Genomic DNA, 16,216 nt, shown 5'->3' with positions numbered 1-16,216 from the left:
TCTGAACCTATTGTTGCATGAATTAGATGTGGACATCTCCAGCTTCCGAAGTGCTGTGCTCATTTTTCCACTACTGCCATGAATTTCCCCTAGGAATCAATAAAGTATCTATCTATCTATCTATCTATCTAAATTGAATTACTATGCTTGCCATTTTGATGAGCAGTTTAGCAGTACCTATTGGCCACATGCAAATATAAACAAATACAACACACTCCTTGACCGTTATTACGCATGTTTTAATTAGCAATAATGTGATTCTGTTGGCATATTTATCGCCTGCCTCAGAGCGAATTGTCCACAAGAGGGCGTGTTGATGCAGTGGGATGCAAAAAGTTTTTCAAAAGTGGACACTGCCCCAGGGCGCAGTCGCGGGGAAACTGGAGACTGTAGAATGAGGTAAGGACATAAGTAATTAGGGACAGCCTCGGCGTGTATAAACGTCACTTGCAGCATTCATGCTTCCACTGCACTTTGCAAGTACGGAATTAACTTATGAAGTCGCACTCAGTCTTCAGTGCATTATTCCTTCCTCTGTCCGGCTTCTCATCTGTTTACTTCAGGATCGTCTCCGTTCTGTCATCCAGCCACATCGTTGACAGGGAAAACATCTTCTAATGACTGTCATCGGAAAATAGACGTGACAAACAGGAATAGAACCTATACATTTAAATAAACATCTTGGCTGTTCTCATGCAAAATTATTAAACTCACACTGAGCTACCTATAGGTAAGTCAGATTTTTAAAAACACCTTTTGATATTTATTCCTTTTGTAGTTTGTATTATTTTGCTTTGTATGATTTGCTGGAACAAAAAATAAGTTCACTTAGATACCTTCTCCAGAGCACATCACTAGCCATGACAGAAGGTGGCAAAGCAACAGGTTGAGTAACACCCTGGTGCGTTTTGCACTGTGGTTCAGTCAGGAGGAAAATACTGTTGCATGACAGACTAGTTTCCTGCTGGGAATAAGGTCCCAACTCTCCACACACACACACACACACACACACCTACACAAATGTTGTGAAATGGCATTGTGGTTGTGCATGCAAGGAATGTTATAGATGACTGTACATCTATCTCCCTCTCTAAAAAGTGGCATGTTTTGACTAAGACATAATACCTAAACTCCCTCGGGTTCCAAACAGATGTTGACCTGGACAAGGTCCATCTTAGCAAATGTTAATGGCACTCAGTGGATGTTAATAATCCCTAGTGGAGGTCAGTAAATGCCACCGATCACAGATCTGACGTCATTTATACAATACCCCCCCCCCCCCCACACACACACACACACACACCCCAGCCCACCAGTGCCCAGTCCCTGGGTTGTGTTCAGAGTGATTGATGAGATGCCAGTGCTGTGCTTTGAAGTTCTGGTTACAAGGGTTGTTTTTGTCGCTCCAGTGTGCTTTAACCTCATTAAGGCAGCTGGACACAAGTCATACATTCAGGCTTGCAGGTCTGCAGAGAGCAGCAGGAACTTGCACAACGTCAGGTAGACCAAGAGCCGGGCCGTATGGACAACAAATCCAGGGCTCAAGACACTGCTCCGATAGGGCTGACCCTGAAAGACCTTATCTGGTACCGGTCAGCTTGAATCAGAGATTCCATCTACCACCGGAACAACAAAATGGATAGATGGACTTGTTTTTGCGTGTGAGGTGATTTTGGTATAACAGTGAGAAATAGCCGCACGATAAGGCGATGCAAGAGCGCAACCTTTTGAACCGGAGTCAAGAGGACAGATTTGAACGAGCGAGATAAGGCTGAGACAGGGTGCTCTTTCTCCATGTCCTCCTCTCGGCCAACACTGATGGGTGGTCATCTCCCCGCAGGTCGTCTCCTAGCAGCACAAGTGTGTGAGTCAGGCTGGAGCTGAAATGTCAACATGCAGCACCCTCCCTCCCTCACTCCCCCCCCAGCGTAATGAAAAAGTCCAGACTGAGCGCTTTTTAATGACTTTGCTAAACAGTCCCTCGTCCAGTCCTGTACTTTACGTTTTGTTCAGAGCGAGGGCTATTAATGGCAGCCCTCCACTGAAGTAAGGCTGCGGCTTTCACTGATTTCTCCCCGACATGTGTGCCCAGTAACAAGGCAGTGTGGTGTGGGGTGTCATTATTTCATGAGCCCTATTGATTGCTTCATCTTTTTTTTTCTCTGGTTTCACTCAAACTTTTGTTCCTCTAAATGCTTTGAAACCCTCAAAATAGCCCCATTCAGAGGCTGCACTTGTTTAGAGGAGAGATGATCCGTCTCATGTGGTGGAGGCTGCTCAGTGGCCCGAGGCGGTGCTGTGTGGCAGGCATGATGCTGTGGTGTTATCACAGCAGGGCTTGTGCTCTCAGCCAGAGAACATCTCTCTCTCTCTCTCTCTCTCTTTCTGGCACTATCTACCTCTCTCTCCCTCCTTCCCTCTCTCTCTCTCTCCCTCCTTCCCTCTCTCTCTCTCTCTCTCTCTCTCTCTCTCTCTCTCTGTTTCTCTCTTTCTTGCTCATGCATGACCTGCAGACTGTCAACTAACCCACCATAACTGTGGGAAGGACCATGGATAAGGAATGTGTGGTTTCTCTCTCTCTCTCCTCTCTTTTCTCTATCTCCCTCTCCTTCCCTCTCCCTCTCTGTCTCTGTCCTTCGCCCCAACAGCTGTTGAGCCAGGAATGTTTGTGGAGGGTCTTAGGCCGTGGCCTTCATGGTAGCACTAGACGGCAGCAATGAGTGGGCCTGGGTCTCCGTGTTCAACAACACTCTTGATGATGAAAGAGTAAAACCAGTCTTGCTTTAAACAACATTGGAAGTTGCCACTAAATTCTAACTTATAGCATTTGACTGTGTGACTTATACTGTAATACAGTCTTGTGTTTGTTGTGATAGGAGTTTATCAACCCCAGGCTTGTTGTCCAGCTGTTGCAGTGGTTTGCCACTCCCTGGTGGGAGAGAGAAAGTCATTCACTTACAGCCAGATGTTATATATATGTGTATATCTTTCATTGCAGGGCTAAAGAAATGGATCAGCCCATACTGACATTTAGGAGTCCTAATGTTTAAACACAGTTAAAAATAGTCGACGGGATTCTCCTTTTTCTAAACATGTCCAAACAGGCACAGGGCCCCGTTAGAACGTTATGAGACCTTCACTGTTCAGTGATGGCGCAGCCAAAAGCTTTTTATTGGAACGTTTAAACTCTTTTCTGTCTCATTCTGGATCACATTCATCCATTCTTTTTTCTCTTCAGCTCTTTCTTCATCTCTCTCCTCCCCCCCTCAGCCCTTTACGTCTTTGGCAGTGATTAATGTTTAATTACTTTCTCCAAGTCGTTCAGGACAACAGACTGTGGAAAAAAAAATCAGCTACCACGTTTAAAAGGCATTAAGGGTTGGAAGTCTCCTTCATAATAAGGAGTTGCCAAGGGGGTGCCAGCCACTCTGATACTGATTATAATCACTATAAATGTATTGGAAGGAGCGGGCAGCCAATGGGACTGCAGAATGCAGACCTGGAGTCGGTATGTTGCATTTGGATGGAATGTTAGTCTGCGTTGGCAGCGTGTTGTAAATCGTCTAGGTGCCAGTGGTGTGGTCAGCCCTCTTCTGGCCCATGTATCTCTGAAAGTGTCTATTGTTCTATAAAAAGGACCACAAGAGGAGAGAGTCGTTAACACTGTCTGGTTTTGATGTACTGTATGGCATTATGTCATGCCTACTGCTCTACTTCTGTTGCAGGATGGAGAACAAGGCCATGTACTTGAGTACCTATCAGGACCGGGACAACGGCTCGTTCTACGAGGAGGCCTACGATGGACGGAACCTCTCCAAACTCAACCTGTGTGAAGAGTGTAAGGCCACATTTGGAGATTCTTTTTCACTATGACGCCATTTCCAAAGACCTGCGGCTGGTCTGTTTACTGTACCACTTTACTCCAGTATAGTCTACCTCTGTCTGTAGTCTTCCTAGGCTTTCCCAGTAATTACGCCACATCAGCCCTCCTCGGTTTGCGTCTCGGATACCACATGGCACCATTGGTGCTGGACGCATGGTGGTGTCGTCATGGCAACTAGGGCAAACACGGCTGGTTCCACCAAGTTAGTCACAGTTTCACCGTGGGTCAGGTTCTAATTGAGGAGATAAATATGGGGAAATATGACACTTGGACTAAAGCTGCTCAGTTGGAGGCTGGGGGGGTCAGTTGGAGGCTGGGGGGGGGGGGGGGGGGTCATGCCCTGATTCCTCACACAAGGAGTGATGAGAGCTTTGGCTTGGACAGGTGTTTTGCCGAGCTTGTTGTTCTCCATTTTGAAAATTCAATTCAGTTCAATTCAATTAAAAAAAGTATATATACTGTGTGTGTGTATATATATATATATATATAGATGCAAAACCCTCTAAATCCATCTGACCACATTTCTTTTAAATGAGCATTTAAAATCCGGTTCCTATAGGTTTTTGCATAGAAATCGATATTTCAGACCAGGAAGAGAGTGTTATTTGATGTGTTTTGAAGTTAAATTATTTGATTAACGTATACTATGTGAGGAGAGCCTTCACTCACCATCTTTATCTCATTTTTGACGTAGGTGGCATTTAGAGGCTTTTGCATCTGAACCCTTCATATATATATATATATATCGCCAAAGGGCAATTTCATCATGCAGGCATAGTGACATGTACTGTAAGCCATAACACAACATATAAGACAGGACAGTATGGTTAGCCAACTCTGGAACTACTAGAGCACTGAGACAGATGGAATAGGATACAGCAGATAAACCAGCTCAAGTTAAGGCAAAGCACCTATATTAAGTTTAGCTGAGCTGTGTATGAGTTATTCATCTTTGTTTGTATGAGACATTGAGAGTAACAACAACACTGAGTCACACTTTACATAATGTTTCTAGAAGTATCAAAAGCATATACAATATACATTGTCATAAAATATACCTAAACTGCCTGGATACTTGAAACATAAAGCAACAGACATGACGTTCATTTGAGCGTAAATCATTCCCATGCCCAGACCTCATTGTACATTTTATGTGGCTGTTTACATCCTCCCACAAATAATGTGGACCCCCTTGATTCAAGTTGACACACAACTGCAAACAATTAGCACCCAATGTTTTATGCATAAGGGTTAACATTGTATACCAACTCTACAGTGATATTCAAGCCTAATGTGTATGGCTTTTCACAGAGGGTTGCCATTGTCTATTTACAATGTGATTTCTTTCAGGGAGTAAGTATACTAGCACGGTATGCTTACATATAGTATATAGCTTGTAAGGAATGGTTTTGGCTCATAAATTATGCTTTACCAGAATTCCATACCATAAACGAATACTGTTAATTGTTCCACAAATTGTGAGCAATGTGCCATGTCCAAGAAAAGTCCCAGTGCTTTATGCCCAGAGCCAGAGATGTAAGCCTCAAGGTGCCAGAGCCCTTTAAATTGCTTAACCACTCTCCAAACATTTAAGTCTTAACGCATGTGTGACCAAAGCAGCTGTGTTTTTCTTAAGCAACAGAAAAAGGTGTATCTCGTCACTCGGGGTGGAGTGCGTGTGTGTTTTTTGTTCGCAAACCCCCTCCTCCTCCCTCAGCCCTCCTCTGCATGGATATTATTATGCGTTTAGAGTCCAGCGTCCCAGCATGTGTGCAGCTACAAGAGCCTGCGCCGCTGTCTCTGCCGGCATGACATCATCCATCTTGGGACAATTGAAACCATGTTGCCGAGAAGGCAGAAGTATGTTTATGGAAAATAGGTTGACTGCTTGTCCTTTATTGAGCTGCCTTCTCTCTCTCTCTCTCTCTCTCTATCTCTCTCTCTCTCTATCTCTCTCTCTCTCTCTCTGTATCTCTCTTCTGTTTCTCTACCTCTCCCTCCTTTTATGGGACGAATGAAAGGGTGATTAATTAGTCCTCCATGGCCTGCTGTACGATAGGGGATACAAGGGGATGCTATGCCAAGCAAATCTATCCTCAGATAAACAATTCAAAATGTCTGTTGAAACTAGCTATGTACTTCTTGGATCTTTTTTACATGCTTTGTTACTAACAGTGAAGTATTGCACGTCAGTCTATCGTAGACCTACCTCCAGTGGCTTTGAAAGGAGGAACAGTGTTGGACCATTAGAAAAAAGGTCTTGGATCATTTCTCTCAATGTGGATCAGATGTGTGTGGCTTATTATCCTATCCAAAGTCGTAAACGTTCTGCTTTCATCTCACATCAGATCTGTGGACTGTGTGTGTGTGTGTTTTGTTTTTTGCATGCCTGGCTTTTTGCTGATGCTGACATTCACTCAGTAAACTCCCCAAATGAAACGTAATCCTTCTGCTCTCATCAGGACCACATCTTTCCAAAACAGCCCCACCCTTCTCCCAAACAAATCCCGAAGCATAACTTCCAGCGATGGCAGTCCGAGACCAGAGATCATCCTTGACCCGCAGAAAGCCACTCTAAGCACTTTAATGACTTATTGCAGCCATTAGGTGGAGGGGAGATCTGTGGGGGGAGATCTGACGGATGGAGAGCCCAGAGTGTGTGTTCCAGTTTAGGGCCCGTGTTAATAAATGGCATACACAACGTGTCCTGTACAGCAGCTTTTCTTTTTTGCTTTTTTTTGCTTTGTTTCTCGGCACGCGTACAATAACAGAACAGCGGAGTTTGAAACATGGCAGACGGTGGCATTATGGGTAGGAAGACAATAGGGGCGTGATTCACCACCAGAGTAGAGCACAGGACACCAGAGAAGAGCCGAACGAAAAACAAAGATAAAATGGAATGGATGAGAGTGCTACGTATTATTACATCCCCCAAAGATGAAAATCTAAGTTCCATTAAGCTAAACTATATTCACTCGCTTACTCTAATGTTTGTTTGTCCCGTGTTCCGTGACCTGTTATTGAGGCATTTTGTTTAAAAAGCATTACAAAGCATCTGCAGACACAGATCATCAAGATTAAACATATCTGCATGTGATTCTTTCTTCTTGCCATCATGTCATGGCATTCATATAAAGCGGTCATTCGATTACGCTTCGCTTTTGTTTTTGTTTTTTGAAGCCATGCTTGTTTACTCCAGGGTTTTAGCTATTGAATACTCTGCACCTGAAAGCAATAAAACAAATAGTTTTACTGACCAAAACACTCACAGGGCCCCATGGGAACATGACTCATGAACAAGACAAGCTCTCCAAACAGCCTGACCGTCATCTGAATGAAGTGAAATAACAGCAAGCAGCGCTGTGAAGTGATCATCTGTAATCCACACACCTCGGGAGGTGTCAGTCTGCCCATTCTTAGTCATGATTTCCTCAGGCAAGGTCTTATATAACATTTCTCACTCGAGTGGGTTGCTAAGGTAAATTGTTTTTCTTTTTGTGTGTGTGTGTGTGTGTGTGTGTGTGTGTGTGTGTGTGTGTGTGTGTGTGTGTGTGTGTGTGTGTGTGTGTCCCCTTAGCCTGTTCTTCAAAGAGGAGAAAAGGAGATAGCTGTTGTGGCCACCTCAACTCCCTGTCTGCCATCAAATACGCCATCGTGTCATTGTACATCCTGGTCCTCTTGAGCATTCTCGGCCTCTGCATAGCAGGTAAGGTGACCTTATATGGCTGTCAGTTTTTGTGTTGTTGTTGGTCCATTGTCCTCAAAGCAGATGTCCTGAATGTTCTCCTCCAGATGGTCAGATTGAAACGACAGCATGCCAGTACATTATTGTACTGTAGTTAATTGTAGTTAATTGTAAGGTTCCCTTTATGCCTACATTATATAGTGTATTTATTGTTCAGTTTACTGTAGTGCACCTATTTTAGAAGGACATCATCCCAAAAGCAATAGCAGACAGCACAGCAGCACAATACACAACATGGCATATACTATGAGGATTTGGGCAACAACAGTGGTGATGATGATTCGCAGGCTTCTGGACAAATGTCCACTAACTTCTCCTTAACGTTTGATCACACTGAGGGTTTGGAGTTTGTGTGCGACTAAAAGTATCCATTAGCTTTGCTGGAGTTTCACACAGATTGGCTGTGGATGTGCGCGAGCATCTGGGTTTCTGGGTTTGGAGCCCTCATCTCTGGCCCATCTGGCCGTTCATGCGTACTCTCCTGGTCCCCAGCCCTGTCCAGTGAATGACATCAGCCCTCCCAGCAGATTGGAGGAGGAACTGGGAAAACGCTTTGCTTACTTCTACATTAAAACATTTGAACCTGGCTGTCTAAGGTATCACTGTGGGGATTAGTATATTTTATTTTATTTATTTTTTGCTTGCCCTCCTACTAGGCGTTTTTGTTTTCCCCTCGTACAGTTGTCTGTTGGAGTTTTCATGTCGAATGCACTAGCTACAAGCATGAGTCTACAAAATGTCCCGTTGGACAAAAGGTTTCTGAGAAAGCACTTTGATCATGGACAGGCTGTCATCTCCAAAAAAAAAAACTTGCACTGGCATCCCGTCCCAAGTCTGCCGTCACACGCCTGTGACCTTAAAGACATCCATTTTCCTCAGGTAATTCCCACTGATAGACGACTCACTGAGAGGTTACTGCGCTTTGCCTGACTGTGAAGCCTTCCCGCAGCTGAAATCACGGAGCCCCGAGCTTCTCTCGGTATTCCGCCTGTCATGTAAATGACGGAGTGGACTACCGTGGCGTTTTGACGGAGCGTTCTGGTGAGGGCCCGTGGGGGTTTGCTCCCCGGTGGGCAGTGCTGCGGAACCACCTGACCAGGACTCGACGGCGCCCCTTCGTGCTTCAGCGGACACCCATAGCGCCACACCCGGGGGCCTCCTGCCGTATTGTCCGAGAATGAAGAGAAGTCGCGGTCCCATCAGTGTGTTTTCCTCCCTGTCTGAACGGGCTGGCCACTTGGGTGGACGGACGTGGTTGGTGTCTTTCTCTTCCTATTTCCTCGCTCCAGATCTTGTCCATGTGTAGCTGAAGCATCAGTGAGGGGCTATCCTGGAGTGGGTAGTCTTGGGAATGTCCACTGTCATTAATCAAGACTGTCAAAGCTGTTGCTCTCATCCTTTGCAAAAATCTGTATGTGAGTGTGTGTGTGTGTGTGTGTGTGTGTGTGTGTGTGTGTGTGTAGGTTTGAAAGAGAGAGAGAGAGTAAGACAGAGAATGAGTCTGTTTGTGTGTGTGTGTGTGTGTGTGTGTGTGTGTGTGTGTGTGTGTGTGTGTGTGTGTGTGTACTGTAGGTTTGAAAGAGAGAGAGAGTGAGAGAAAGAAGGAGTCTGTTTTTGTGTGTGTGTGTGTGTGTGTGTGTGTGTGTGTGTGTGTGTGTGTGTGTGTGTGTAGGTTTGAAAGAGAGAGAGAGAGAGAGAGAGAGAGAGAGAGGAGTCTGTTTTTGTGTGTGTGTGTGTGTGTGTGTGTGTGTGTGTGTGTGTTTGAAAGAGAGAGTCTTTTTGTGTGTGTGTGTGTTTTAAAATCCACCCATGATTTGACACAGTTGGGCGAATGCCAGAGCTTTAGCCGCCAGCCATGCAGAGGGATCCTCTGGGCCTCACATGTACTGAGACATACTTTGTGTGTCCTGTGAATGGGACCTCACTTATTACAAAGAGCACTGCAAAACAGGGACATGCAGAAGAAATGGCCTTTTCCGGACAGGACTAGCCGTTAATAGTCGCCACTTTAGAGTTGAAGTGTTGCTAATTTGATTGGAATTGTGAGATTCTACCGGTGTACTTTCATTGTCTATTTCATCAGAGTTTGAAATATGCGTTTGAGCCTTGACAAGCTGTCCAGAAAACATAACATTTATTGGAGGACTAAACAACATGTGTTGTCCGTTTAGAGCAGGTCACATCGACTTGTGCTGACTCATCTTGATGCCATGGCCTAAGGCTTGATGTTCTACCAACTCCTGTGACTTAATGCTCTCTCGAGTTTGCAAACAGCGGGGATCTGGACGACTAAGCTTTCTTTTATTTTAATCCCTCTTTAATTTCCCACAGGCTCTCCAGGGTCTCAAAAGCAGAGTTACAACCCAAGGAAGAATGAAGGGGCACTTATCTCGGGCAGATTTAATGGCCAGCTTTAAGCAAAGTCACTGCGTAAATATATAAGGGCTGACACAGTTTTGTGTCTTGAGAAAGAAAAAAAAAAAACAGAGAAAAATGTGTCACAATGCCAACTGTCAAAAGAGACACTTAAGCAATTTATTGTGTGGTAGAATGATTTTGCGAATCAACAAAGTGCAGCCTTCAGATGGCCTTTCCCAAAAGTAGTGTAGATCATCCGAGAGCTGTAAGGGAGTTGTAACCCGACGCCGTGGTGAGGGAGCGCTCTCAATCCGCTGCCAACTTTCCAGCGTGAACACAAGCACACCCAGACCACCTTTTAATCCACATTTGTTTTCCATTTTATGTTCACACTTAAATATTTATGAGATCTCGGATGTGACCCCGAGATGTGTCCCCGGTGCGGAGGGAGGTGGCCCCCTTGCGGACCCTTCCCAGCATGCACCTGGAGACTCTGGGAGAGGAGCCCACTGGGTCGGGGCTCAGCCTAGAATGTGACATTGCAACCCGGGGGCCCACCGAAGCCCCTGTCCAGGAAGGAGCCTGGAGAGCTTCACTGAACATTAGGCCAGCAGCTCAGCTATGACATGCCTTCCTATCCAACTACTCTGAGACCTTTGGATAAAAATGTCTTGTTAAATGTGTCAGTCTGTCTGCGTGGGGCACTGAGCAAGGTGGGTGAGGTGGCAGAGAGTCTAGATCCTGGAGGACCTGAGGAATTTTCCACGTATCTGTATGCAAGTATCAAATTGTACACCCATTATGCAGACTCTGCCGACCCCTGTAGTGTCAGATCCATTCATAGATGGAGAACATGCAGAGAGGTCTTGCAGATGGTGTACTTCATAAGTTCACAGCCTTTAGGAAGAGAATCCAGGGTATGACTACATCTTTTGTCAGTGAAAGTCTGCTCTCTTGGTTTTACATCAAGCAAACTCGTCACTCGTCACTGTCTTCATGCTTTGATGATTTCCTAGACATTGAACAAAGCTTTGCTGTGTGGGGGGAATGTGATGGTGTTTGGACCCAGTCCTGAAAGACTGCAGGCCATCCAGTGCCAGAGTGACGCTCTGCTCAACACCACGTTGTGTGTTTTGCATGGCTTGAGAAGCTCCGATGATTCCACTATGAGAGAGCCCGTTGTTTTGTAACATCATGAGAGCGAGTGTCCAGTATCGGGCAAGTGGGTTCCAATCCCACCATGCCACTGTGTGGTCACTGGAGTGGGCACACTCACGCTAACGCAGCTGCCGCACAGCTGAACTGTAAATCGTGTCCACATCTGTCACACTGTGAAAGACAGGGCCTCTTTAAAGCCCCAGCACTGATCCGCAGCCATGAAAGCCAGAGATCCACACTGCAGCAAGTGGGAAGAGTGAACATGTGTTACGACAACAGTGTCAGCAAAGACAACAAAGTGCAAGACAGAGGCCGGGGAAAGGTTGCAAACAGCAGCCGAGCGGTGGGGCAGTTGAGCGTCCAGTTGCAATAACCTTTAATCGGATAAGCATCGTAGCAAAAGAGATTTCAGCCACTGAAAGCACCATTGTAACACCAAAGCAATCCCAGCATGCGATGGCGGAAGCGGATGAGGAGTCTCTGACCCCAAGTGGCTCTCATTCAAGTTCAAAGAGTCTTCCCTCCTGGGGTTGCTTCTCAGCTAAAGTTTAGCTGGCCTACGTGCAAGATTGGCTAAAAAGCCATACCGGTTTAAGGTGCTTCTCAGCGCTGCTTGCGTGTTTTTATGTACTTTAATGACCTCTGGGATCTCCTCTGTCTCTTCTGTATAAACTGTGCAGTGTGCCTGGAAAAAGATGTGGCACATTTGAACCCCATGTTTACGAGTAAAAGTAATGGCCTTGTTTGGCAAAGGACACCTCTATGTGCCTGGTGCCTGTGATGGGAAGCAGAATGTTAAAAAGACGTTGGAAATGACATTGTTCAAACATTTCCAAGTATGGGAATTTGATGGCGCTCACGTTGTTTATCAGTAAAATGACACGTCCATGTAGACGTGACCTTTCGGCGTGGCAGTCTAATTTCGAGGCTTTTGCTCGGGAAGGAGCAGTCGTGCTGTTTTGATTTCAAAATGTCATGCTAAAGAGATGGAGAAGTTTTTGAGCGTGAATATATAGTAATCGATACCATGGTTCAAAATCACACTGGGCTCATGCAGCCATCCTGTTTACAGTCGATTTGTATTTCAAAAATATGAAAATGTCCTAAGTGGTTGGAGACTATTGAGACTAGCTGTGGGGTATGTGCTGTTTAGACTCTAGCAGAGCTGTTTATACATGTTATTTCACCCCTTATTTCTTATGGCTGGATGGCCTAAAGTGTGCTAGAATATTTAGGATGTTTTTGTAGTTTGTCTTGCTGTTGTTTTCAAGACAGACAAACAGAGTAAAACACACGATGGTCATTTCCAACTGGAACATTCTTGGTAAGGTTATTGTCTTAACATTTATGTGCCTGCTTTCTTCCAACTGCAAATGTTTTAAGAAAGCCCTTTCAGGAGTGTTTAATGCACAACGTACAGCTGATAATAAAGCAGGGAACCTTTCTTTTGTTTTTCTGTATTTATTTAATTTAATGCCCAAAAGACCTAACTGTAAAGTAGAGCAAAGTATGGGCAGGTTCATCATGCAGACAACCCACAAATGAATTCAAATCCAGGCCAGTAGAAAGTCACCTACACTGAAAGCAACAGCTCGCATTACCTTGTGTTCTCAAGGAGAGACCAGCAAACCAGCGTCAGCAATGTCTTATGTCACGGACACCGGCATTATGAGTCGGAAAGTGTCTCCTTATGTAGAAATACAGTGCAGCGGATAATTGAGAATATGTAATGGAAGATAAAAAAAATATACACTAACCAGGGGTAACAATGTTTCCCATAATCTATACTATAGGGTTCGACTGCTATAGAACAGCTCTCGAGTGTGATGCCGGTCTTGAGCTATTCTGTGCTTTCATAGCACCAGTGTCAAACACACTGACAGAGGCTGAGAAATGAGCTAGCTGAAACGTCTGACATCTGGACAGCACCCCACAACACACATTTACCCCGAGCCTCGCCGCATGAGACTGGCACAATACTAGATGTTTGCCCACTGGGTGTTGAAATGGCCTATGTCGTATTTGGATCTATTTTTTGCTCCTCCGTGTTTATTGTTCAGGCCAAGAGGGACTGGTAAGAGCCACACCCTCTCTGAGAGACTGTTTAATCTCAGCTGATGTCATATCCTGCTGAGATTGACAGTATTTGTTCATATTGGCTTGTAGGAGTTTGCCTGTTTGTCAAGGTTGAAAATACACGCCTTTCCCAGAGTATTCAGTGTCACGCCATTTCAACAGCTCTCAGTTTAACACTAGAAGACATTTTGCAGACAGTATCTTGCTGAGTTGAGCATTTGAGAAGTTATCAGATCCCCCCCCAATCCCCTTCTAATGTATCTCCTCCGACAGCGTTGCGCAAGGTGATGTTCAGGTTCCGGGTATGTTTGGGTGAGGCCTATTTGGCTTCTTTTAGGAAAACTAAAACCTGAAGTGGTCAAGTTCGGACGATGGGCTTTGTTCCTCAGGATATCCTGCTGGCCGGCTGGGTGGTACTCTGGCCAAGTGGCAGAGCAGTCCATCAAAGACGCGCTGCTGGGCTGCTCAAACATGAAAACAATCGCGCATTTCTCTCCCTCCTCCCCTCTCGTGCTCACAAAGAAAGTCCTCTCCGTTAGAGTGCTCTCTCCCCCACTGCTAAAATCCCATAAGCCACCTGGCCTGGCCCCAGCCTTCCAGCGCCTATGGGTCATTGTGTTACAGCGGCAGATGATGTGCAGATATCGGCGCTTTCGACTGAAAATCGAAAATCCAGTTTTTGAGGACTTCCTTTGAAATGGCAGGGAACAGAAAACACTGTAGTGGAGCCGGACAAAAGAGAGCACTCACCACCACACGGCCCTGGACACTGATCAAGGTAACGGCAAAACCAGATTGTTTTCGGGCGTACTGTGGTCACCTTCATGGAAAAGGGATTGCAGGTGTCCAAATAGCTCACAGACTGTCTCCTGTCCCCGTCTAGACTGGTATGGATCGAGGCTGTGCCACTTCTACTGGTATGGCATTATTGTTCTGTTGAGGAATTTGTTTTTAGACTGGGCCTATTATCCCCAATGAGGGCAGTTCAGGTGAAATACATTTCTATGTAACTTGATTCGAAATCTGACTGTTGCATTTATTTCCACAGACATCACTGGAACTATTATTGCACTGGTGTCCAAGGAGCTTTTTTTTCTTTTTCTTCCGGAGAAAAATATTTTTGTTTTTTTATGCATGATACACATTTCATCTCAAGTGGGAACTGTTCTTCATATCTTTTGTTCCTTTCCCAATACACTGGCTTCCTGTCCACATGTCTTTTCATGCACAATGTTCCTTTGTAGTTTGTTAATGCATCTACATTTAATGTCCCTAAATTAAACTTGAGGAGACCATGATGAATGCTGCCCTGTTGACAGATCCTTTCTAAGGCATTGCTCAGATGCAACAAAATGAACTTGGAAGTTTATGGCTTGCTCAATGGCTGGAAGACACCCAGTTCTTTTGCCCTTGCCCCATAGTTATTCATGCTTATTTGTTTTTGCAGTCCTATTGCCGCTTGTAATTTAAGTAAGGTTTTTTTTTTCATGTTTTTAATGTGGGAAACTTGAAAAACAGCAGACTGGTGTTGTTCAGTAGAACTGGTCTTTATTTGTCCAACACAAACAGGAGTGCACTTACTACAGGCCCAAGAACCAGCACCTTCCCATTCACTCTGAGTGGTGAGCGATGACTAATCCTATCCCCCATTGGTTCTTGGATTTCAGATTTACCTCGGCTAGCCAATGACAGTGAACGTTGAAAATGGTATAGAACCTTCAATCGATGGCAGGCCCTATGCCTTGTAGGATTGTGTAGATTTGTTCTGGGAGATCTAGCTGTTTGGCTCGGTTTGCCAAGTAGGACTTATGAAGTCAAACTGGGCACCGTCCCAGCAATCTGCCCTGACGCAGCCTCTACTCTGGCCAACACAACCACCATACTGTCAGATTAGATGGAGATCTATTTGTCCATGACAACTTGGGGAGAGTTTCATTAAGTTTGACCCCCTTACAAAAAAAGCTGACTGTCTCAGCTCAAATTATTAAAACCTGACAGCATAGGCTAGTCAGTTTAAGTTCAGACAAGGCTCTAAAACAATAACAATGATCTGACATTTGACTGACCAGATGTTATCCCTTCTGAAGAGCATTAGAGACCTCAAGGAACTGTATTTGAAGTATAACATGATATGTGATCAAAATTCTCATGAATTTTAAACACATGGGCCACATTAGATTTCTACACATGCCAGTAGCCGCATAAAAAACATAATTTTCTTCATGCAGCGTTCAAAGTAGCCATTTATAAGCATCATCTTGGAGACCGTTCCACGACTTTAAGAGAGACAAAAAAAACGACTCTATCCTCCGCTGTCAGAGTTACGTCTCATTCCGTGATGTATGCGTTCAATAAGCAGGGGCCTGAGTGTGCCCCTCAACAGGATGACATTTAGTAAACAATTGTTGCCGGGGCAACAGAGAAGGAAGCCCCCCACAGGGCTGTCGGTCAGCGCCTCTTTTCTTTGCGGTGAGAACACCCCCCCCCCCCCCTCTAATTAATTTTTGTGCTGCATCAACCTCCTGTTGTTTCTGCCCACTAATTACAGAGAGGATGTGTACATGTTTTAGCCGTAGAACAGTGGGGCTGACCCAGCTCAATGAAACCCACCAAGAGTCACTAACAAACACACACACACACAGAGAGACACACACACACACAGACAGACAGACAGATAGACAGACACACACACACACACACACACACACACACACACACACACACACACACACACACACACAATTTTCATTGTGTGCTCACAATTAAATGGCATGTTAATGACCATCTAAACTCCGGATGGATTAAAGTGGTCATTTGTACTGTAGAGCTGTGGTATAGCAACCAGCCTCATGAATCTGTGTGAATCTCCAATTAACAGAGTGAGAAGTTCATTTTCATCCGAGGACTCAATGGTGAGTGCCCAGTAGGTGGCAACGACAGGGAACATTGCAGGCATCTGTTATCCCCAAGAGGGTCAGAATGCCGTTGCTCTCCCA

General features: G+C 45.1%; 1 protein-coding gene across 1 annotated transcript in view; it reads left to right on the top strand.

Moving 5' to 3' along the window:
* The first annotated feature begins 391 nt into the window (after positions 1 to 391).
* scara5 (scavenger receptor class A, member 5 (putative)) overlaps positions 392 to 16,216 on the top strand; it is a 49,642-nt gene continuing 33,817 nt past the window's right edge. Inside the window, exons 1-3 of the mRNA XM_042095980.1 lie at positions 392 to 730; positions 3,726 to 3,838; positions 7,461 to 7,589. Coding sequence (XP_041951914.1) covers positions 3,727 to 3,838; positions 7,461 to 7,589 — 241 coding nt within the window. The 5' untranslated portion in view covers positions 392 to 730; position 3,726. The remainder of the gene's footprint in view (positions 731 to 3,725; positions 3,839 to 7,460; positions 7,590 to 16,216) is intronic.

The sequence above is a fragment of the Alosa sapidissima genome, chromosome 6, assembly GCF_018492685.1.
Source record: "Alosa sapidissima isolate fAloSap1 chromosome 6, fAloSap1.pri, whole genome shotgun sequence".
Lineage (NCBI taxonomy): Eukaryota > Metazoa > Chordata > Actinopteri > Clupeiformes > Clupeidae > Alosa > Alosa sapidissima.
This window is presented reverse-complemented; position numbering and strand designations above follow the sequence as displayed.